This window comes from Platichthys flesus, chromosome 12, assembly GCF_949316205.1.
Source record: "Platichthys flesus chromosome 12, fPlaFle2.1, whole genome shotgun sequence".
Taxonomy (NCBI): Eukaryota; Metazoa; Chordata; class Actinopteri; order Pleuronectiformes; family Pleuronectidae; genus Platichthys; species Platichthys flesus.
Window position 1 is genome coordinate 6,617,260 of NC_084956.1, and position 22,922 is coordinate 6,640,181.

The 22,922-nt window shown below is 44.3% G+C and overlaps 3 protein-coding genes across 4 annotated transcripts; 2 read left to right on the forward strand and 1 right to left on the reverse strand.

The window, feature by feature from the left end:
- Positions 1 to 524: 524 nt before the first annotated feature.
- On the forward strand, positions 525 to 10,231 carry ndnfl (neuron-derived neurotrophic factor, like). The gene is made up of 4 exons (XM_062401296.1): positions 525 to 960; positions 3,329 to 3,586; positions 5,696 to 5,820; positions 8,345 to 10,231. The coding sequence occupies exons 2-4, from the start codon at positions 3,408 to 3,410 to the stop codon at positions 9,778 to 9,780; spliced, it is 1,740 nt and encodes a 579-aa protein (XP_062257280.1). The 5' UTR covers positions 525 to 960; positions 3,329 to 3,407; the 3' UTR covers positions 9,781 to 10,231.
- Positions 10,232 to 11,074: 843 nt separating this feature from the next.
- Positions 11,075 to 13,514, forward strand: dnajc9 (DnaJ (Hsp40) homolog, subfamily C, member 9). Its single transcript, XM_062401389.1, has 5 exons — positions 11,075 to 11,469; positions 12,105 to 12,245; positions 12,558 to 12,812; positions 12,998 to 13,084; positions 13,167 to 13,514. The coding sequence occupies exons 1-5, from the start codon at positions 11,296 to 11,298 to the stop codon at positions 13,275 to 13,277; spliced, it is 768 nt and encodes a 255-aa protein (XP_062257373.1). The 5' UTR covers positions 11,075 to 11,295; the 3' UTR covers positions 13,278 to 13,514.
- On the reverse strand, positions 13,116 to 22,886 carry fam149b1 (family with sequence similarity 149 member B1). 2 transcript variants are annotated; one of them, XM_062401387.1, is made up of 16 exons: positions 22,480 to 22,886; positions 21,391 to 21,507; positions 20,772 to 20,916; positions 20,013 to 20,161; positions 19,750 to 19,896; positions 18,816 to 18,977; positions 18,507 to 18,688; positions 18,258 to 18,400; positions 17,581 to 17,649; positions 17,004 to 17,116; positions 16,462 to 16,686; positions 15,376 to 15,499; positions 15,133 to 15,258; positions 14,903 to 14,984; positions 14,607 to 14,744; positions 13,116 to 14,450 (listed from the first exon to the last, which is right to left on the reverse strand). In XM_062401387.1, the coding sequence occupies exons 1-16, from the start codon at positions 22,524 to 22,526 to the stop codon at positions 14,368 to 14,370; spliced, it is 2,052 nt and encodes a 683-aa protein (XP_062257371.1). In that variant the 5' UTR covers positions 22,527 to 22,886; the 3' UTR covers positions 13,116 to 14,367. The 2 variants fall into 2 exon arrangements, with proteins under 2 accessions (XP_062257371.1, XP_062257372.1); XM_062401388.1 differs by lacking the exon at positions 17,581 to 17,649.
- Between the last annotated feature and the right edge of the window lie 36 nt (positions 22,887 to 22,922).

Sequence of the window (22,922 nt, forward strand, 5' to 3'; positions counted from 1 at the left end):
CTGAATCATTTGAAACCGTCCTGTTTAACATGAGGCAGTTGTTAATTTGTTTGAAAGCACACTAAACATTTGCATAAATCCATTATGTGGCCGAGAGGTCATCCTTCCATTTAAACATGTTCATTTTAGAGAGGTGATTGAACAAGCGATAAGGAAACAAAGACGACTGTGCCTCCTCCTCCTCTTCCTCCTCTTCCTCCTCTTCCTCCTCTTCCTCCTCCTCCTGATACAGATGTTATCAGAGCAGCAGCTAGAGAACGGTTAATGTGTTTAACTTTTACATCACCCTCCTCTTAACGCTGTCCTCAACAGCACACTCTCTCTCTCTCTCTCTCTCTCTCTCTCTCTCTCTCTCTCACTCTGTCTCATCACCACCCTCATTCACCATCAGCCCCCTCACTCTCACCCACTTGCTCCCTCACTCTCAGATTGCACATACAGATACACACACACACACACACACACAATCACACATGAGCCCATTTGAATTGCGAGTGAGCTCTGTGCTGTGCAGCCGGATCAGTTAAACAGAGGGAGCAGGAGGAGAGAAGAGGCCGCACAGGAAGAGAGGAGGGGATACGAGTCTTCACTTGACCTGGATGACTTTCACAGAGTGTTTAACAGGACAAGCCTCCAGGTGTGAAGGACTGAGAGACGGAGAGAAAGAGTGAGGAGGAAGAGGAGAGAGCCTGAGGCCGCTTTGAACCACACAGGAGCCGGGACAGCCCTGAAGGGACACCTGAACCCTGAAGAGACACCTCGTGGAATCAGCAGCCCCCCACGGGAGACGGAGTCAGAGGAACACCCGACAGCAACCCGCTGTCGCTCCTCCTCTCTTCACAACCGGCTCTCATCCCCCTCTCCTCCTCCTCCTCCTCCTCCTCCATCCTCACTCCCTCTCTCATTTGATCCCATCCCTCACTCCCTGCGCCGGAGAGGGAGAGCGTGCACTGAGAGAAGGTAAGGGGGATGCATGCATGCCTGTTGTTGTCCTTGCACTTGCACAGCGTGTGTGTGTGTGTGTGTGTGTGTGTGTGTGTGTCTGTCTGTCTGTCTGTGTGTTTGTGTGTGTGTGTGTGTGTGTTTGTGTGTGTGTGTGCGTGTGTGTGTGTGTGTTTGTGTAGAAGAGAGAGAGAGAGAGAGAGTCCATCAGCATCTCAAATTTCAACTTGATGCGTAAGTCAGCAACTTGTTTCTGTGGATCAGTTGTTTTTGAATGAGATTGTGTGTGTGTGTGTGTGTGTGTGTGTGTGTGTGTGTGTGTGTGTGTGTGTGTGTTCCCTGGGGGGGTTTAAAAGCTGAGACGGATGCAGGGCCCTTTTCATTTGTTGCAGGAAGGTTTTCATCTTGACATTGTCACACTTTTGCATATTTCAAGCCCTTTTTTTATCTGTGTCTTTTCTGGACTTTGTTATTGTCTTTAAAAGCCTTTAATTCTCTTGTCATTTGAAAGGAAAAGTAGAACTGAGGAGTCGTGCATTGATCACAGAGAAAAGGTAGAATATGTAAGACAAGTCGGATGAGAGATGCAGGAATGTATGGACAGAAAAGAGGAGTAAAAATATTAGACAGAGAGTAGACAGAGAGCGAGAGAGGGTTGTATCATAATTAAGACTCAGAGCAGCATCCAGTATGAATGCAGACAGTCGAGCGTCTGGGAAACACCACAGACATGAGAAACTCATCGAGAAGCAAAAAATAGCGCTGAATATTGAAGTGAAACATGAAAGTCATCAGCTCCTGAGTTTGATGGGGGGGACGGGGACGGGGGGGGGGGTAGTTATTTATTGAGGCCGGTAGTTAGCTTCACTAAGCTCCCTCTCTGTAAGACCCTGCCTCTTTCACCTTATGAAAATTCAATTGGCCATAATTTGCTGAAGAGCCCGCCAAGCTGTTTTTTTTTTTTTCAATCTTCATCTTTATCAAGTTTGAATGAAGGAGGGGGGGGGAGGCCGTTTTGTAATATGTGACACATTAACCCATTCGACATGGAGGCTAAAGTAAACACCAATCAGATCCATGCGTCTGGCTCGAGCTCAGAAAGCACAGCAATATTTTCTTTTCCCTCCGTCTCTTTCCCAGTTGCACTTTCTCCTCATTTTCAGCGCTCTGCCTCTTTCCCCTCTAATTACTCCAGGATCCGGCATCCTCCTCTTCCTGCTCTCCATTTCCACAGCCCTCCCTCCATCCTTCCCTCGCTGAGCCTCCCTTTCCTCCCTCCATCCCTCCCTCCCATTTCAATCTGCCTCTCTCCCGCTGCATGTGTCTCAGTTAAAGCTTTATGGGTCGTTCACTCCCCTCTCTTTTCTGTGCAGGGATAACGAGCAGGCACCTCTGTGCGACTTTGTAGATGCACGACTGTTTGTGAGTTTGGATCTCGGAGCGTCCCGGGGCCCAGAAAAGACTCAGATGTGCCGTCTGTAGCCGCCTCCGTGCTTTACTGTGATTGTCATCTGCTCTACAGGGCACAGCACTGACATAACACACCTTGTTAGAGGAGAAGCGGGGCATGTGTTTGTGAACACGTTGTGACTTTGAACAAATGTGTTTTCTCCAGGAAGAAAGAGGAACACTGAGGCCTGTAATCATTCTATCGACTATTATTAAATCACAACCACACAACCACACACTCACAGGATCCCACACCCATGCACGAATACGCTCTTGGGAAAAAAGACAGGAAACTCTGATGAAGTGTGAAAGAAATAAACCAGAGGACAGGAAGGGAAGAGAGATGCACAGAAATCTGATCCAGGTTCCTCCTGTCAGGGCGTTTGCATTTATGCACACGCTGATTGGATGTGACTGCATCCGAGCAGCTCCAGGTGTTGTTTGTGAACCTCCCCCCACATCGGCGTGGCGTCCCTCTCTCCTCATAAAGTAACACTAACACCCGCCATCATGGATCATTTCGGAGAACAGGCCCATTTGAACTCGTCGGCTAAAAATAGGCACGTAGATGTAAAGACGTCGACTTCAGAGTGATATTAGCAGCCCGCTTCACACTTTGGGACGTGTGTGTGAGTGTGTGTGTGTGTGTGTGCAGCGCAGCTTGACACTGACTGTGGAAAGAAAATCACCCATCGCACAACTTTTCAGAGTAATATGGCATGGCATGAATAATTCTGTCTGAATAAGAAAAGGATGTTTCCTCATATCAGTGAATCATCAGCCGCTGCAGCTCCTCAGTGTCTGTGCGGATGTAGGAATTTAACTAAGTGTTTGAGGTCATTACCGTGTCTGCCTACGTGTGTGTGTGTGTGTGTGTGTGTGTGTGTGTGTGTGTGTTGTGCGCTCTGATTGATGCTCTTGACCTTTTCGTTCACAGAGCCTGGGAGACGTCCAACACCTGCCGACTAAAGGGAAAGTCAAAGCGTGAAAGAGACAGAAATCAAGAAGAAGCCGTGATGGCACTGATGTCCGTGTCCTGGTGTGTCGGTGCAGCGTTGGCTCTGCTCTGTGGCTCGTCGTGGCCCCAGGTGCACGCAGCTCTGGCCCCTGAGAACGAGGTACCACTTCGCCCCACCACATGGTTACCAGAGGGGAAGCTCACCTCCATCACTCTCCCCAAAGGACGAACTCGCAGGTATTTACAGACTCGATGAGGCAGCATGAGGCAGAGACGCATTTGATTGGTCGTCTGGCTGCTTGGTGCCATCAGAGCAGCAACTCATGTTTTTGTAAAGTGATCTATTCATTAATAGAGAAGAAGATAAGTTTGGAAGAAATCTGTGAGGACAAAAACTACAAGTATTACTACCACAGTGTGGAAATACTCTGTTACGAGTAAAAGTTACACATTCATTTGCACTTAAAGAACAAATAGCATCAACAAATACAAATCAATATATGTACAGAGAGTAAATGTTCATTTGGCAAGTTGACCCATTTCTCAATCAGATATAATTTTGATGCATTAAAGTGTGTTAATCACTCTAGTGTTGCTACTGGGAAAAGTGGCATGTCTTTATATACTACTTTATATACTTGATATATGAATTTTGATAATAATAGTATTAATTATTTTTCTTATATTAACCTCTAATAATACTTAATACCTGAATTGTTGCTGGTTATCATCTGAGTTAATGATCTGAATATTCAAAATAACTAAGATGTTTGTTTCTTAAATGTGCTTGAGTAGAATGAAAATGGAAAAATCTGAAATGGTACTTCCCATTAAATGTTATTTTAGTACAGGCCGTTATTTTAGTACAGCCCGTAAATGTACTTAGTTACTTTATGCCACTAACTGTGATTGATTAAAACATTATTCAACAAATTTGCAACGATGGCAAAATAATTAATAAGAATTAAAGTATAAATGGTTAAAATGTCCATCTTCTAATAATTCTGGTGGTAGCCAAAAACAAATTCTAAAACCAATAAAAAACAGGGTCCATCTGTATCTTGCATGAGAATAATATCATAACATTATCCACTTGTATCTAATTACCGGTCTATAATACCATCCAGATTAAATTCCATCTCAATACACATATGAGGGATGACATGGGACTTGAGCTCATATTTCAGACATGTGGGAGAAAGACACAACTGGCCCCATAGCAAGATCTTTAAATCAATGCTCTGTACAGTCACTTCCCCCAAATTCAACTATGTGTAACCAGCAGTGATGTAAAACCAGGGGAAATCATCCCAGAAAGCAGATGATTCATGAAGCGGTTTGTTTTGCTTTTGAAACAAACTGAATTCTTGTGCCAAAGAAGTTTTTTAACTTGCTCCCACTTGCTCCCCCTTCGATAACAAGTCACCATCCATTCCCCCCCCCCAACAACCAGCTTTTCAGAGACACTGGCTGACTCCAGCACCACTGTAGAGCGAGTGACAGGAAGTGGAGCCCATTTGGCCTGGGCCCTCCACACCAGTGCCAGCGCCTGCTCTCCCAAACTGGGAGCTGAAAATTGCGAAATGCATCTCCCTGTGTGCTGCAGTCTGTCCACCAGTGCAGTCATGCGGAACCACACGGCAAATAATGGAGGGGAAGACACTGAATCAGAAATTAATCACTCTATTAAATAAGCCACAAAAACGCCCTTGAGAATGACAGTGTCGCACATCTGTTTGGAAACCAACGCCATCTGCACACGTTCGTGAGTAATGGTGTTTGTGTGGAAGGAGAACAAATATTTATTAACAAATAACCATGGACCATGTTGATTTTCATGAAGGGTAATTAACTGTGGAAAAAAAAAAAAATTCTATCTTCCACTATAGCATCTCTGTGGGTGCAAACGTCTTCATATTGATTTAAAGGAACAGTGATTAGTTGAATCCAATCAATAGTTAATATGCCCAGCCCGATCCCAGATAGGCAGACCAACAGGCAGATATGCATCTGAAACAGTCAATGCAGCCTTATCCTCCAACTCCCATGATCTGCTATCACACGACTAATCAGCATGCAGGCAAATGGAAAGACGGCGTTTGGCAAATGTTTGAAACAGCTGCAAATGTAGAAATTGCCAAAGCGTGAGGGAGGAAAATTACCACCGGCCCACGATATCTGCAGAATCATCCCACAAAAAGAAAGGATGTTGCACAGTGTGCACTGGAAGATATCATCTCATCCATCAGCTCGCAGCCGAATGGAGACAGGATGTTATCTCTTTGACATTCCCCCGTGCTGAATCGAATGACTGCTCGCCCGTTATCTCCTGGTGTTTCTCCGCAGGCTGTACTTCACGCTGAAGAAGAAGGCCCCGGCGATGGCGGTGACCGTCAGCCCCTGCGACCGCCCCATCGAGTGGAGCCTGGCCGCCCGCACCCTGAAGGACAAGCCGCTCAAGAGCCTGCAGTGTGAGTGGACGACACCTTCAGACACACACCTCACCCTGAAGATCCCCTGACTGAGCTGAGACAATCAAATACACATTATCATCACTAAATCACAGACAGGGATTGAAAGGAGGGAGAACACGCTAATCTGACTTAACTGTGAAAAACTAAAGTTTTGTGGGAAAACTTTATTACACCACAACTCTGGCACAAAGGTCATGTCAGACCTTAGCCTGTATATAAAGTGAAGCTAACGCAGCTCAATTGCCTCCTGGTGGCTGGCTGCAGTATAGTTCATAAATCCTGCCTCCTCCGTGTTAGCAGATTGGACATGAGCCAAACTAAACGCTTAAAGTTCACGTTAAATACGTTTTTCTTCAGGATGGTTTCTGTCATTTGATGAAAGATCTTAGAAGTTTATGATGCTAGAAAGGTTATGATTGACAGCTCAGACTGACTTTTGGTTGGTCGAGTGTGTGTACTGGCAGGACCTCGATACCGCAACTCCACCCCCAACTGCTACTGAGCAGACTTCAGCAGTAAATAAATGATGAGGGTCAACCTATTAGCAGACAAAAAACAGCTCTGATCGTTTTACACTATTTGTTTGTCTTTATCACATTTATACACTGAGTAACTCACCCTAATGATCAAACTCAGGCCTGTGTATTTTCAGAAGAAACTGTTTCAAAATTTCTTTGTCACATTTCTTATTTAGCTGTGTCTTTTCATTTCATCTTCGCGTTGTACCCATTTATTTAAATTCAATGCAGGGAGAGAAGTTATATATATTTTAAATACCACCCACTATCTTTGACGAGGACACAGGCGGTGATTCTTATCATATCTGGTTGTCATATTGTCATAAATGTTCCATGAGGATTTGGATTTTAAAATCTCATAAAACACACACACACATAAAACTAAAATGTATGTTGACTCTCCGGGGAATCGAGTAAATCAGATCTTTAAAGTAAAAGGTGCAGATTTCAGCGTAAGAAAAATAAATCTCAGAGTTTTTAACTAGGTCTTTTCCAGGTTAACTAAACATGCTCCTCTACATGGTGAAATAACATGATGAAGTTATAAAATGAGACATGAATCATTCAGACCCTTAGCTCGTGGGTCCCCATCACCAGCCTGAATTATTCACTTTGATTCTGTAACGTTTGGTCTCATTTGAGGAGCGACTCCTCATCTGCAGGAGAGAGGAGCGACTCCTCTTCTGGAGGAGAGAGGAGCGGTGGAGACGAGGGGCGACGGGTCAGCGCCTGTTTGTTTGTTTGCCTATGCGTCATTCAGGTGAAGAGTGGTCACTTCAAAATGAAAACACTTTGGGTTTGAATGAAAATACTGGGAACAAGTGGCAATTGACATTTTATATATTTAAGGTTTGGTGTGCTTGGTAGTTTGTACTTTGGTTAGGTACTCACGATTTGTTGTGTGTGTATCGTGCAACCAGTGTGTGCATGCACGATGCTTCTTTACATTCGTCCATGTTTGCTTTGATGATCATGTTAAGTAACCTTCTACTGATGAAGCTTAAATCCTCGTAGTTGTACTTGAGGATATTGCTGCTCACTTTGCGTTGATTATAACTTGTTCATCTTTCCATTTAAAACATAGGAAATATGATCTCTTGTTCACGTCGGGACCCAAAGTCAATTCAGACACAAGGGAAGTTTATTTGGTTCCCTTGCAAAAGTCACAAAGTTAACAAACCCTCTCGTGTGTGAATAAATGCAAAGCTTGGGTCAGTGGGCAATCAGTGTTGTTTACCTACAGACTAAGCGCTTGGGGGGAAACCACTTGCATGCCTCAGGCCAAAGTGAAAAAACTTTATTTTCTGTTGACATCATGAGGATATGTGTTAGTGCAGGTATTTAACAGATTGCAAATATACAGAATAAGAACACTTGTAATGAGCACAGGGTCCACCAGGGGCATCTACTGTTTACCCTCATGGTAAAGGCCCCGCCCCACTACATTATTATTTTGATGTAAAGACAAACAAATCCCTTCCTTGCTGCTTCTTCACATTTAGCACAGAGACATAAGTGTGTTCTTCTCTACTCAAACTCTCAGCAAGAAAGTAAAAAAAAAGAAGCTTTTATGTCAAACTGTTCCTTCAAGATCAGCAATTAAGAGTCTGGTGTTGCTTTTCTATTCTATTAAACATCCTATTTAGATATATTTTTAGTAATATTTTAGTCAAATATTCTGTTATGAATAGATAGATAGATAGATAGATAGATAGATGGATACTTTATTAATCCCGTGGGAAATTTAGGTCATCCAGTAGCTTATACACTTACGTGATTTGTGTGAGATTTTCTGAAATTTTCACAAAAGTAAAATATTAATTAACAAATATTTCAAATCAACGTGCAATCATTCTTCCTGAATAAAATCATCCTTCCAAATTGTATCTTAGAACTAATCTCATTCAACCCTGTGAAGGTCAATCATCCAAGTTTCATAACTCTGGGATCAACATGTTTTTAAGTTGTGGGACTTTGATCAACACATTTTTCTGCACTCACAGGGAGCAGCAAAAAGAGCACGCCCGAGGTGTGGTGGAGAGGTCCTGGCACTGAGGAGAAGCTCCACAGCTTCACTGGCAATGCGGTGGACACCTACAGAGGAGCTTCAAATGCCCACGCTTCCATCTACATTTTGAGGCTGCGCTCCAAACAGCACAACACTAGAGCCACAGTTTCCCTCCACGAGGGCCTGGGGCCCTCAGGGACCTTCCCTCTGCTCCCGGCCGACCCTCAAGTCCGCACGTTGGGTGTAGGCATGACCAGTGTCACCCTCAGCTGGGCGCCCAGTGCCTCCATTACCGGCCTCCCCCAAACCCAGAAGGGTTATGATTACTGTGTCCTCGTCAACTCTGAGCAGAACTACCCCAGCCTATGTGCGGCTGAGGAGAGCAGGAGGAAGGAGAAAGACCAGAAAAAGGAGAAGACGGAGAAGAAGAGGAGAGTGACAGCGTGGCCGATTCTGAAAGAGTGGTGGTGGCAGCAGTGGGACACGTATCCTGAAACCCAGAGTCCCACTTCTGACGAGTTCCCTGATCTCCAGTGTGTGTGTCAGGGCACAGAGAGTGTGTGCACCGTCTCCGAGCTCCTGCCTGAGACCCAGTACTACTTTGACGTCTTTGTGATGGACAGGCTGAACGGCACCAGCATGGCGTACAAGGGGACGTTGGCTCGGACACACGAGGAGGCTCGGCCAACCATCACTGCGCTGAGAGAGGGGGAGCTGAGGTGGGTGACCTTCCCCAACCGAGGCTCTAACTCAGAGCAGTTCTTCAACTTCCGTCCTCGGGGTTGGCAGCAGAGCGGTCTCCTGACGTTGCAGAGCTGCGGTGTGGGTGAGAAGGTCAAGGTCACCGTGTCCAGTAAAGGTCAGGTTTTGACCTCCCAGGGTGTGGGGGGAGAGTTAGTGCACATTTGGCTGCAAGGAAGTCCCTCGTACCTCATCCACTTAAAGAGAGAAGGAACCCCGAGCAGTTCTCCTTCTACAGAACTAGATCTACCAGCAGGTCTGATGGCTTCGGTGAAGATGCAGACCTCCTCAGCGTACCACCGCAAAGGGGTCCCATCTCTACCCTCCACCTTGCAGATCAAATCCTTCAACCGGTTGCGTGGTTGCAACAGTGTCACGCTGGCCTGGATGGGCACTGAGGAAAGAAGCCTGTACTGTGTGTACCGCCGGATGCTGGGAAACAGTGACGCTGAGGCCGGGGGAGCATCGGCTTTAACTGCGCCCTGTCTGGGGCCAGAGTCCCGCTCTGACACCGAGAGGGTTCTCTGCAAGTATTTCCAGGAGCTGAATCCTCGGCGGGCCGTGACTACGGCTGTGATCGGGGGCCTGGAGCCAGGGATGGCCTATGTGTTTGATGTCTATCTAATGAGACGCTGGGGGATCCCTATCAAGTATGCCAGCAAGACGGTGAAGACCAGGAAGGAGTGCTGAGCTGCCGCCCCCTGCAGGAGGTTTTTAGACTGTCCCAGTGTTGGGGGTGGGGGGGGGGGGGGAAATGCCATGGACATGTTTACCATGATACCGAAGCCGTTTGACTGTTGTGGAGAGACTGTTACAGTAACAACGAAATCTTCCCTGGAGAGTAATGGTCATATTGAAACGCCACTCTCCATGTGAGTGGATGGAATGGATCTACGAGGAGGATCTGCACACCAGCAAAAAGTTCATAACATTTAAGATACGACTCTCGTGCATTTTGTCAATTTGTTTTCCGTGTTGACGACGAGGATGATGTGCCAGTCGTCCAAGTGCTTATTCTGTGTCGGAGTACAAAGGACAGATGAGGTCTGTGATGACAGGAAGTCGATACAAAAACAACAGCAGAGGCCGTGCCAAATATGCAACAGAAACAGATGGGGCAATAATTGGATAACATCTGAGACGGGGGCTGGTGGGGGGGTGGGTGGGTTGCAGTGTATATCTCCAGTGCTGCATAATGTACAGGCTCATAAACGCAGATGGGTGCAATCTACAGATGCTTAGTTCAAAGTCAGTGTGTGTCGTTGTGTTCTGCTTTCGCATGAAGCAGTGAAAAAATACTTAGTGACTTGCCTCATTGTCTTTGATGTATTCTTGTGCTGCTTCAAACGCACCAATAAATACTGCGGTGTCTGTACGTTCCTGACTGTGATGCACGTATTTAAACTATCTGGACTGTCACTTTGGATTTTTTTGCAAAAAAACTCTTTCCAGATTCCTTTAGCAGTTCTAGTTAGTGACAGTTTACTTGGAGGTGGACTCAACATTTAAGTCAATCTGTAAGTTGGCTGGAGCTGTATTGGAAAGATTAACTTTGAATCATGGATGTATTATTAGAAGTCTGTAGCTTGTATTAACTAATATTTAACAATGTTTATTAAATAAATTAAAAATATTGAACTTTTCAAGAGAACAGCCAAGGAAATGTGTAATGCATATAATTATCACAATATAAACTACATTCAATAATTATAAATAATGATAAATACAGTATAATAAATATAAGTCTTTACCTTTTGTAAACAAATGAAAAAATATCATAATAATTATAGTGATTATCAAAGAATGAATAGAAAACTACGTCAAATAAAAACATATAAACTACAACAACTTATAAAATAAATTTATTAGATTAAATATATGATATGAGTCCGCAGCAATAATGCCTTATTAGTCTGACGAATTTGATGGGAACCAATAGGAAGACTGTATTCTTCGTGACGTCAGCACGTCTGCGCACGTACGGAAGTGTGTGACAGGCCAACGCGCCAAATTAACAAAGACAGAAACAAAACAAGAGCAGCTCATCACCGCAGAAGAAGAAGAAATACAAGAAGAAGAAAAAAATAGAAACAGAAGAAGAAGAAGTTCCCTGAATCCAGCGGTGAACCCTCGTGTAGCCGCCCGAGAACCAACCGTTCATCCACCGGGAGAATCTCCGGTTAACGAGCTCCGTGCGGTTACAGGATGGGTTTACTCGAGCGCTGCCTGGAACTGTTCAACACCTCCAGCCTGTACGAGGTGCTGGGCTCCGACAAGCAGGCGAGTGAGGCCGACATCCGGAGGAGCTACTACAAAGTGTCGCTGAAGGTTCACCCGGACCGAGCTCCCGAAGACCCGCAGGCCACCGAGAAGTTCCAGGTGAGCCGCCGCCACAACAGGTACACGCGTACTGGGTAGTATGGAGTGAGTACCCAGTGTACCCAGTGTTTAAAATACTACACTACAAGTACAGGTCCTGCTAAACAAAACCTTGAATACCTAAGTATTTTCAGTACCAAAGCTAATAGCTGCAACTATTAATAATACTGCTTGTGGTACTCACTAGTATTACATGTATCCTCAGGGTCTGGTTCCTCTTAAGGGTCACTGGGTGAATCTGTGTGGTGATGGGATAATACAATATCTTTTATGTCTCTTTCATTTTCTCTGTCTGTTCTCGTGATGTAGTCATTTCTGCCCTTTGGTAGTTATTGCAATTAAACGTTTTTGCAGAAGAAATACTCAGATGCAGGTTCTTCAAACTTGTCCCTGAGCCCAGTACTTTAATAAATGTACTTTTACTAACTGTCCACCCCAGAGTCTTCATTCGTGGAATTACATTGACCCTAAATGTCTCATCATTGTTGCAGCACATAATTACTTCAGTGTTTATTGTCCCATTAACCTAACATGCACTCTATGGCTCTTAAACAGATGACAGTGACACAGGCCCTCAGTTTATCGGTGTTGACAGCAGATGTGTGTGGAACTGACCTGAGTCTCTCCTCCCTCAGGTGCTGGGGAAGCTGTACGCTGTGCTGAGCGATAAGGAGCAGAGGGCTGTCTACGATGAGCAGGGGCTGGTGGACGAGGAGTCTGACGCCCTGAGTCAAGACCGCTGCTGGGAGGACTACTGGAGAGTGCTCTTCCCTAAGGTACTGCAGCCCAGCAGGGGGTCTCTTTAATTTAACATGACTCAACAGTGAGTCACGCACATCGCTTTGTCTCATATGTGATGATGTGGTGCCATGAGCGAGTCACTCGTATTCCAGGAATTTTATGCTGCGTGATATAGATTAAATGGGGTTCAAGGTTAATGTGTCGCTGCCATGTGAATTGTCCTCGGGGATAATGTGGATTAATGTAAACCTTGTGTTGCAAAGTCATGAAACAGCACATTAACATAATTTTATAGGGGTTTTAATTCCTCTTGACAACCAGCTCTGCCTCTGCGTCCGTTCCCTCAGATCACTGTGAATGACATCCTGGATTTCGAGAAGAAATATAAGGGCTCGGACGAGGAGAGGCAGGACTTGATCAAGCTGTACGTGCAGCACGAGGGAGAGATGAACACCATCATGGCCTCGGCTCTGTGCTGCTCCCAGGAAGACGAGCCCAGGCTCTGCAGCATCATCCAGGCGGCCATCGACAAGGAAGAGGTCCCAGCGTTCCCAGCCTTTACTCAGGAGAGTGTCAAGAAGAAGAGGGCGCGTAGGAAGAGGGTGAGAAATATGTTGCGTGTGTGTGAAAGCCACAATATCCACGCAGCTCAGATATTAATAAGATATTTAAATGTGAAGAATTCACCCCTTTTCCATTGATTTACAATAAGATATATTCATAATATACGCATTAGGCTCTAGTGTCTTGTAGAGTCTCAGTGATGTGACTACATTTGTCCTTCCAGTCTGACAGAGAGCGAGAAGAAGCAGAGGAAGCGCAGAAAGAGTTGGGGCTCGGTGATGATGACGATAGTCTTGTGATGATGCTCAAGGTAATGACTGCACACACACGCATGTAACTAATCTTTTTGGTGGCTTTTTCTCTCAGTAACCTCCTTGTGTTTTATTTTGCAGCAAAAACAGAAGTCCAGAGAACAGAATTACAACAGTTTCCTGTCAGACCTGGAGGCAAAGTACTCGAAAAAAAGTGGGAAATCTCCAAGAGGAGGGAGAGGGAAAAAGTGAAAAGCACACAAGCGCTGGTTTTAGCAGATTCATGTTCTCAGTGTTCAGAAACACCTTTCTGGATCAGTTTGAGCATGTTGCCAATCTGCTTCCTCACCGCTCCCTCCTGTACTCCCCCTCATAAGAATGTCTGTGCAGCGTTTATCCAAATGTAAATCCTTTTTTTATTTCTCGTCATCTGTGTATTTTGTTGTCAATCTTAATAAACACAAATAAAGTTCATATTTATATAAATAACTTGTACAGAGCTTTTATTCTTTTGTAAAAAATGGAGATAAACATACTGAAGAAAAACGTTTGTCACCTTTGTATCATGGCTGTCGAAAATATAATAATCCTAATAATGATAAACTTTGATTTGTGCAGTAGCCCTGATGTTGTCTGACAGTACATCCCCACTTGGCTTTAATCAGGAGATAAAGACACATATACATCACAAAGTGTTTTGTACAAACATGATTACATTCTCTCTGCTCTGATAGAGTCGAGATGTAATGGAGAGAAAGGCAAACTGAAAACTTTCAAGTTGGATTCTTCTTTTTTGTTCTTTCCTGTGTCCAACCATATGCCATTTAAGACTCTGGGTCCATATATATACTTGTTTTTTAACAAGTTGAATGAAAATGATGTCCTTATAAAAGACACGGTACCAAACTCTCTGATGTTGCATCAGAGAGGTAAAAAGTGCTTTTCTTTATTCCCCTCTGTCCCTGTTCTGATGTGTTATTCCCTGCATAGTCACGTACCAGTACAACAACACACTGCAGAGGATAATATACAGTACAATCACATATAATTAGATGTATATACACAATCACATTGTACGAATGTCTGCACGTACAGCTTGTGTGCTGTAGGTGAAGATGCAGTTACTTTGGAGTCATTTGTGTTTGGCAGCCACATAAGCTGATTTCTGAAATACAAAAATAGGCCTGACAAAAGCCTCACCAGAGTAGCATAGTATGAAAAGAAAATATGCTACTTCAGTGAGACATTAACATGTTTAGTGTGCACAGATTCTGTAAAAGTGTGTGTCTGTGTTGTGCTGTATAAAGATGAATGGCTGAAGGTTCCGGAGGTCGGAGGCAAACTACAAGCCATGTCTGCTGGCTCTGGATGAGAGGCCTCCCCGGGTGTACGACCGAGGTGGGACTGACAAAGGCACCAGTGGCGCTGTGGAGGAAGGATAAAAGACGAAAATCTCAAGTTAATTAACATCCTGAGCTCTAAATATTTTCCAGTAGGTAAATATGACATGAAAAACAGCAGCTGCAACCTCTCTCATCCATAGTTTATCCAAGACCCACTAGAAGCTTTTAATCTACTGACCTGGGACAGGGGCTTGTGGGTCTGGCTCCTCTTCATCTTTGATGGGCGAGTGCCCCATGTGATGGTGGGAAAACGAGTCCAGGAAAGAGGAGCTGCTGATGCCAAGACTGACGCCGGTCACGCCAATTCCAAGAGAATCTGTTGGAATGAAAACATATAATAAATTCATACGGGAGATACCACAAACTCTATCTCGCCCGGGTCATACGTATTGACAAGGCTGCGGACCGGCTGCAGTGAATCACCTCCCTGTTCCAGCATAATTTTTTATGGAAATATTTAAGTGGGTTTTATACCTGTGGCCACTGAGGCTCTGCCTGTCCGCCCCTGCCCGATGTTGTCTAACACGGTGAAGGAGCGACGGTACGGAGTGTCCGACTGTAAAAACACCAAGGGTCAAACAGATTTTACCATTCATAACAGATTCATGCAGATACTTTATATAACACAATATTTACTCATTACTGCCTTCTTGGTGTTGTTGTATGTTGTGTTTATAGTTTGTTCATGTATTGGAGGATCTTACCCTGTATGTGTGAGTAGTGTTGGGGCGAGAGAAGACGTCCAATAGGTGGTGACGATCCCTCGGCATTGAACTGCCTGCTTCGTCATTTATCGCACTGTGTGCGCGGCTGGATGTGCCTTTCTGATGCTGAGTGTTGGAAAAATACCCAGATTTATGAAGCTGGTCACTGGCGTTTTACTGCGTTCATTTACAAAGTAATGGGTTATTCATTGTCAGTGCGCTCATTTTTAAGTGGTATAATACCTGTGCCGGTTTGGACTGCAGCCCTGAGTGAGATGAATCTGGGTCTCCGGTGCTGATGGGGGGAAGGAGAGTGTTTCTGCTCAGAGGCAACAGTGGAGACGTCAGCCGGTCACTGGCTGTGGTTCTGTGGAAGAAGAGAAAGTATGTTAAATATCATAAATTGATTTTTGTGTGTGTGGTGTGTGAAAATGCACAGGTCGGGTGTGCATAAGAAACAAAGTTAGAATTCTACTTCTAGTGAGATACTCTTCAAGAACAGATGGGATTTTTAGATATTTTCCCATATTGGATTAAAATGTTGTCACAATGTGTATAAATCGTTTTGTAACATTAAGTCAGAAAATAAGCTCATGTAAATTATATATTTGTAAAAGAAAACTAATTATTTTTAAGGGTTTGTTTAAAGTGTGCTCATTCATTTGCCGGTAAGAGTCAGGTGTCAAGATTATCACCAGTCTCATATCAGTCAGTGAAGTAAGAAGAAAGATTCAGGATATGTTAAACTAGAGCAAAAGGAAGCTACAAGTGGAAACAGGGGGAGGCAGAGGGTAAAAATCCATCCACCAACATCTTTAAAGCTTGTTTTTATCATTTTATATCTTGTTTTTTAAAACTGCTGAATAGAAATAAGAAGTTGTAGTTTTATGTGTAATTTTGTGCTTGAATATATTCCCTTGTGAAGTTGAGTTTTCCTATAATTGCCTGGAAACCTCAATAAAAACCCAGTCCGCAAATGTTTTGACAGCCAAGTCTTTGATTTTCTCTTTTAACACATAAAAACACTCCGTACGTGTCTAACTGTATCTCACCATTAGAAGTTAAGATACAGTGGCTGCCGCATTTTTACAGATTTGACGTGATTATTTTTTCACCTGCGGTTCGAGACAAGTTCATCTGTTGGGTTGGTACCACACAGGAAACTTCTGTCACCTCCCACCCCCACTAATACAGCACACAGAGCCACGAGGCACTAGTTGAAAGGGAGTCTATTTTCAAAGTGATCTGCCTCTGCACGTCTTCAGAGAGTAAAAAGCAAGGCAGGAGTTTGGGTGGGGTTGGCCGGGTTCCTGTGGTGCTCAGACTCACAGACGTGTCCCACGGATGACCTCATCCATGGATCCCGCTGTGCAGGACTGACTCAGACTGGGGACCAGCGGCAGGAGAGTCCGGGGGTGAGGGTTTCGGCGCCGAGCTGACTGTGCCGGGCGGGACAGCGAGGAAGAGCTCTGCTCCAGGATTCGGCGAGGGCGAGGTTTGTTGGAGGGGATCGCGCTGGAGCCCGGTCTGTGGGAGGCCTGATCCTCTACCTCCCTGTGCAAGAAGGAGACAGGAGACACAACTAATGAATGGTGCCTTTCCTCCAGCTGCCAACTGGCCGCTCGCTGTGTCTAACAAGGTGCTCAGATCAGATATGTAAACATGGCACGATGGGGCCTTTGTCCAAAATGCAATGTGTTCTCCTGCACATGGAAACCAGTAACTGCAAGACAGCTATGCATGTTTCCCTTCCCATTCAGAGATTAAAGTCACATTAAAGGAATATACAATTATGTGGTGGCTGTGTCATTGTTTTTGCTTTTCTTGTTAGAGTTTGGCTCAGGTGTTTGAAGAGTAAAATGTGTCCGTACTGGTTTCTTTCCAGCGCACCCAGGTTCCTCTGCTGCAGGGGGATGCTGTGGATCACGATGAGGTCGTTCAGGTTGTGCTGGGTCGCCACTGCTCCAACTGGAACCCGTCCAGCCTGGGGAGTGGTGTGAGATGAGGGGGAGAACACAATGACACAGAGGGAAGGGGGGATGCAAAAAGATGGAAATTACAGGAGATGTTGGACATAATAAAAGGAGGAAAGACAGGTTGTATACAAATAGTTTATCTTATGAAGGCCAGTGGCCGTGTGGCTAGATTTTGTCCATATGTGCAATATACTAGTTTCCGAGAAATTGTTATTTATCATGCAACCACAATACATTCACAACATTTAAAATGCAAACAAACCCAGAACACAAAACATTCCAACATTCCCATTGTGACAGAAAAGGACGACCTGAAGAAAATCAAAGTAGTTCATGTTGAAAATAAGTTGCAGTTAATTCAAAGGATAAACAGTGGGGATGCTTTTGTGTTAATCAACAAGCACAAGCACATTTACTTTCGAGGGAAAAACAATGAGCCGCCATTTTGGCTCCAAGTGAGGTGGTTACATACAGCGGAAGGTCTTTTCTGCTTTTTGGTTTTCCGTCTGGACTTTTGCTTTGTGCCCCTTGACTTTGTGTTCTTTGAGAGAAAAAGGCATGACCAGAGAAAATGGATAAAGAAGAAGGGAAAGACAAAAGGGAAAGAGGGAGAATTAAAAACAAAAGAGAAATAACCAAAATGAGTGAACCGAAAGGTAAAGAGACACAGAACACATCGGCAAGGTGAAGGGGAGAGAGTAAATATGGAAGGAAAGAAAACAGTGACAAGTTAATGAGCCGGATTCATTGAGAAGACGGAAGGAGCAACAGGCAGGAGAGAAAAACAGGCGACTGTCAGATATGAACTGTGAAATATAAAAGTCCAAAGTCTGCAAAGATCTCACTCACAGCTGGGGATGCTGACGAAGTGCAAAGTGCACAAAACAGGTTTATAATCAGGATTAGACCTAAAGTCACTTTTGTACTCATCTGGCCTGCTCCATTTTAAACTGTGTACCAACTTAGTTTAAAGTTGTACCTGATTTATTTTCTTTTCAAGTAATATATTGCAGCAATTGTTACAGTGAAGATACATTTTTAGCTTTACTTTTTTTTATTGAACTCCTGACCTCCTGGCAATGATGATAATGTAATGGCGATCCCAGTCCTTTACGCCCAGTACCTGTCATCCTCTCTCAGACCACTAACCTGGAACTGCAGTCCAGCTGTGAGCGGGGGCACCCTGCTCTGACCGAGCTTGGGCAGCAGCGTGGGCAGCGTGGAGAGCAGCAGGAAGGGGTTCAGGGAGTCTTGCTGCACGGGGCTCAAGTTGCCGCAAATGTTCTCATCGTCTGCCAATCACACACACGTACAGTCACGTATGAAACACTGTGCACAAGGATGGACATTTTTCGATGTCAAATCCGAGTCAAAGGGTAAAGAAAAGTTCAGTTCTACTTGAGGTGCAGCATTCCCAGTGGCGTTGAACGAGCTCTTTCATCCAGCCAACCAGCTGCTGCCACATGTCATCAAACAGCAGGTCGAGAACAGCTTGGTGGCGACACCGGTACGGCGAGACGGGGGGCAGACAGTGATGCCTCCCCCCCGACTCTGAACAATCCTGCTCCCACTCGTCTTCCCTGTAAAAGACAGATATAATAAATCATTATAAGATAACTGGGCAACACATGGACCGCAGCTGAGGTTTAGAGTCAGATTCTGGAAAAAGACCAATGCTGTGCAGAGCGATGGAAGTGAGAAACTCACATGTCCCTGCTATCGAAAGCCAGATATTCCTCCATCAGACCCTCCACTTCGATCACCCTCGGCTTGAACTGACTGCTGGAGCCACTGGAGCTGCCGGGAGCCACATCCAACTCGGTTGAGGAGGACGAGGTCAGTGCCGCTCTCCTGCCCTGCACGTTCAACCTTTCCACCAAGACAAGAGATCTTATTAAGCACTTTAATAAAGACACATGCTGTAATCAATAAATAATGAAGACGTGAGAATCCAACTTGAGCTCTCTGCAGGTTCTGCCTGTTGCTGCACGTCTTCCCTGCTGTCTCTCCAACTTTCAGACCTAAATTCTGTCCTATCGATGAAGGCTTAATGCCCAAAGATATCTTACAAATCTCTGTTTTGAGTCATTACAAAGTGGTGCTGCCTTTTTACAACCATTAAAATTGGAATCTACATATCACAGCTGACTAACATTGACTCGGTCTCACAAACTTGACGAACAAGTCACAGAATCTAGGTCACAAAACCACAGAGTCGGCCAGGACTCCTTCATAATTGATGCACCAGCACCAGTCATCTGGACCGCCAGCCAACAGCCACTCAAGATAGAGAAGCATAATATTTCTTACTAATGTCTTTTAAAAAACTAAAGCAGCATAAAGCTGTTTCAAACACAAACTCTCTAGTTTTTTTTTTTTATATTTTAGTTGTAGAGTTTTCCAATGTCAATAGGTGACAGGAAATTAAATGTATTTTAGTTGTTCTCAGGCAATGAAATTCCAAAGTACTTGTTACACATCAGTATCATGAATAAAAAATACAAATATTATTGTGATAATTAATCTCCTTAAATGCACTAACAACCAAATTAGATGTTTAAACATAAACATAACTGCAGGTTTTGAAAATGAAGGGTAATGTTCTGAGGCTTGACTTCATGACAGTGCAGACACAACTTACTCTGTACCACTCTTATCTTTGTCCTGTGACTTCACACTGCTCTCTTTGCCCGCTGATGGGCTGCTGCTGGAGGGGATGTCTTTCTCTGAAGTAGAGTACCACTGGAAGCCCTCATCACTGGGATGCACCACCTGAGTCCCGAGGATCCTTAGTGACACAAATACAATGAATAAATAAGTTCAATAATTATACGTCCATGCAAGAAAGGAATTTATTTCCCTCTATTGCCCTTTAGGGTTTGTAGGAAGAAATGGATAATATACCGGAGATGTGGGAAACGTGTGGCCCACTGCTGGCATTCATCCTGCAGCCCCTGGAGTATCCCGCCGCCACTGCCTCTCCCCTCATACAGCTCTTTGTCGATCTCCTCAAACATTTGCAGCACTTGTCGTGACGCCGCCTTGTCGAACTCCTGTGGGACAGAAGAACAGAGAGACAGGAAGAGAAGCCAGTCATTCCTCTGTTCTCGTGTAGCAGCTCTACGACGGAGAGCTGCTGCTTTGCAGTCCGTTCATCAGTTACTGGCAACACGTAGCCGTGCTTTTTTAACAATCCCATAGGAAGCCTTGATGTGCATAACAATTAGTTCCTGCAGCCCTGTGAGATGTGTGTGTGTGTGTGTGTGTGTGGTCAACCTGGATTGTTCATGTGCATCAAAAGAGAGACAGAGAGACAGAAGTGTGTTAGGATCGAGGACAACCAACTGAATAAATCATTGAGTCCTGGAAAAGTTTTTTTCGGATCAGCTGAATTGAGAAAGCACAGCACGATAGCAAACCATTACCCAGTGGAATCAGATCTCACATGTACAAAGACGTGGCAGATGATGGGGAGACATATGATTAGGTAACTGGTTGATTGTTGTTGAATGATTTTTCACTGGTTTACCAAAAGGTATGTAAAGTAAATAAAATATTTTGTGGAATCTTTTATCTTTTCTCTTCATGTTTCTTTAGTAACAGACAGACCCAGACTGACATCATCACTTCACATGAAGATCGTTTTCTCGGGAGCAGACTTACATCGTAGCCCCAAGAGAAGACAGAGCTCCTTTCTGTGGAAACACCAGTGCCAGTGGAGCTGTGGAAACCCGACCAGGACTGGTTTGAGTCGACGGAGAGCACGGTGGGACAGTCGGAGTGCCCTGAGGCAGCAGACGTCCCTGAGCTACACAGACAGACCAAGAAAGCTGTGAGGTTCATGCCGTGGATCACAACTGGTTTCCATCACTCCCACAATCACTTAAACAACAATATTCAAACATCTTGAATCTCTATTTCATGAAATAATTAAGGTTTCTTTTTGCTGTGGGGTTGAGTAGATCTCACTGTCGGTGGCTGCTGACATAATCATGTACAAGGTTTCATTGTGGAAAAAAAGGTCAAATGTCAAAGTAACTGAGCCCATCTCATTATTTATTCTTTTAATTGCACATCTAAAGAAGGAAATGTGATATCAATTAATCCACTGCTTCTGAGTGTCTTATTTCACATATTGAGTTCCTTGAGAATCAGTTGTCCACACAACATGGTGTAGCATGACAAAACATAGAGGCTAGAGAATCTGTGTGAGTAGTAGTTATAGACAGTTTGATTTGTGTCCCTTCACAACAACCCGGGGGACAACCAGGACTCGGTTTACCTGTTGTGAGTGGAAACTGCTTCCTGGAGGTCATGGAGGTATCGTGGAGGGGTTTGGTTATCGTCTGCTCCCTCTGGGAGTGGGTGGTGGTCAAGGCTGCTTCGAGAGAGCCCACGACTGCACAAGAGAGGGATCAAAAAAGTTAATTAGAAAAGTGAAAGGGTGATAAAAGAGGACACCAGCTATGTATTTAATGTCAGGTCCTTCTCTATCATAATTTTGTATTTCTCTTTTTTTGCACATTATATCCTTTAAATACAAATAATGTAGGAAAACAAGGACATTTTCAGACATCATCATGTACTCTGTGCCATAGAAGGTCTGTGTAAAACACTCATGAACTAAATATTATCTTTGTACTGTCTTCTCACTGAGTGCGCATCTGCAGGGTTACCACAGTGGAATTTAGGTTGGTTTAATACATATTCAAAAGCAGATAATTCACAATTTTATAGCTTTTTCACAGCCATACTGTTAAAAGGATGAGAGACATTAATGAAAACCAGTAAAGGTCTAGAATTAAGTGCATGAATTTATGAACACGTATATCACATTTTCGCCCCGTGCTTGCAAGCAGTATATAACAATAATTTTGATATATCATAAGACATTAAAAATTACCTCGACAGGCAGTAGAAACCAGACATATTCATTGACCAATTATAAAATAACTAATAAGGCCACAGTAAACTGAATAATAAAGCTTTAAAAGTGACATGATCATCATAACTATCTATGGCTTAAAAAACTATCTTATGATATATTTTATCCTGGATTAGAGCCAAAATGTCTCATTACTTCTGATTTTGGCTCCCGAGTGAAGGTTGTTGGTTTTAACTATCCCTCCTGAGCAGACAATAACAAATACACTAAATACACATCTGAGGCAGATCAGCTTTGTGTTGTTCCCCCTGACTGCACGTGCACAATGGATCAGCATCGATTACATCTTTATCATGTTGTTATCGATGGAAATTTGCGTTGTGATGATCACAGATATTGTTTTATTGATGAACATGTCAGCCAGTGATCTTTGCTTCCCCCCCCCCGCTCGTTAGCAAACGCAACTCGTTCATATTTACTACTCACATCTCGAGTTTGTGCGACACGGGTCTTCTGTTGTATCGGGAAATCATCCTCCCTCCGTCGTCCCTGGTTCAGACTCTCCAGCCCTCGTCTCTCCTCGTCGCCTCCGCTTCCACAGAACACTCCGCAGGGAGGGTTGACATCTCGCTGAGGAGGGGAAAGCTGGACGGGGCTCGGGCTACTGATGCTAATGCTAACGCTGCTGCAGTGAGCAGGAAGTTACGTTAACAGAGACGCGAGCTAACGTTTAACAGAAAAAACGTCAACAAGGCACGAACGCAACTCCCGATAGATGTCGCTATTCCGCATTAGCATCTCGTGTGCTCCGTTAATGTCATGTCGCTTTACATTGACATAATGAGTGTGAGGTGTAGCTAGCTACCGTCCCCTTCCCTTTGCCAACGATTAGCACCACCAACAACAATAACCCAGCTGTCATGGATACG

Excerpts from the sequence above, each read along its gene's own strand:
- fam149b1 (XM_062401387.1), bottom strand. The coding sequence starts at position 22,526 with ATGATTTCCCGATACAACAGAAGACCCGTGTCGCACAAACTCGAGAT. Across the intron at positions 15,259-15,375 it reads TGCAGTCCAAACCGGCACAG|CATCAGAAAGGCACATCCAG; the intron begins GTATTATACCAC and ends TCCAACACTCAG. Across the intron at positions 14,985-15,132 it reads ACACTACTCACACATACAGG|TCGGACACTCCGTACCGTCG; the intron begins GTAAGATCCTCC and ends GTGTTTTTACAG.
- ndnfl (XM_062401296.1), top strand. The coding sequence starts at position 3,408 with ATGGCACTGATGTCCGTGTCCTGGTGTGTCGGTGCAGCGTTGGCTCTG. Across the intron at positions 3,587-5,695 it reads CCCAAAGGACGAACTCGCAG|GCTGTACTTCACGCTGAAGA; the intron begins GTATTTACAGAC and ends GTTTCTCCGCAG. Across the intron at positions 5,821-8,344 it reads GCCGCTCAAGAGCCTGCAGT|GGAGCAGCAAAAAGAGCACG; the intron begins GTGAGTGGACGA and ends CTGCACTCACAG.
- dnajc9 (XM_062401389.1), top strand. The coding sequence starts at position 11,296 with ATGGGTTTACTCGAGCGCTGCCTGGAACTGTTCAACACCTCCAGCCTG. Across the intron at positions 12,813-12,997 it reads AGAGGGCGCGTAGGAAGAGG|TCTGACAGAGAGCGAGAAGA; the intron begins GTGAGAAATATG and ends TTGTCCTTCCAG. Across the intron at positions 13,085-13,166 it reads GTCTTGTGATGATGCTCAAG|CAAAAACAGAAGTCCAGAGA; the intron begins GTAATGACTGCA and ends TTTATTTTGCAG.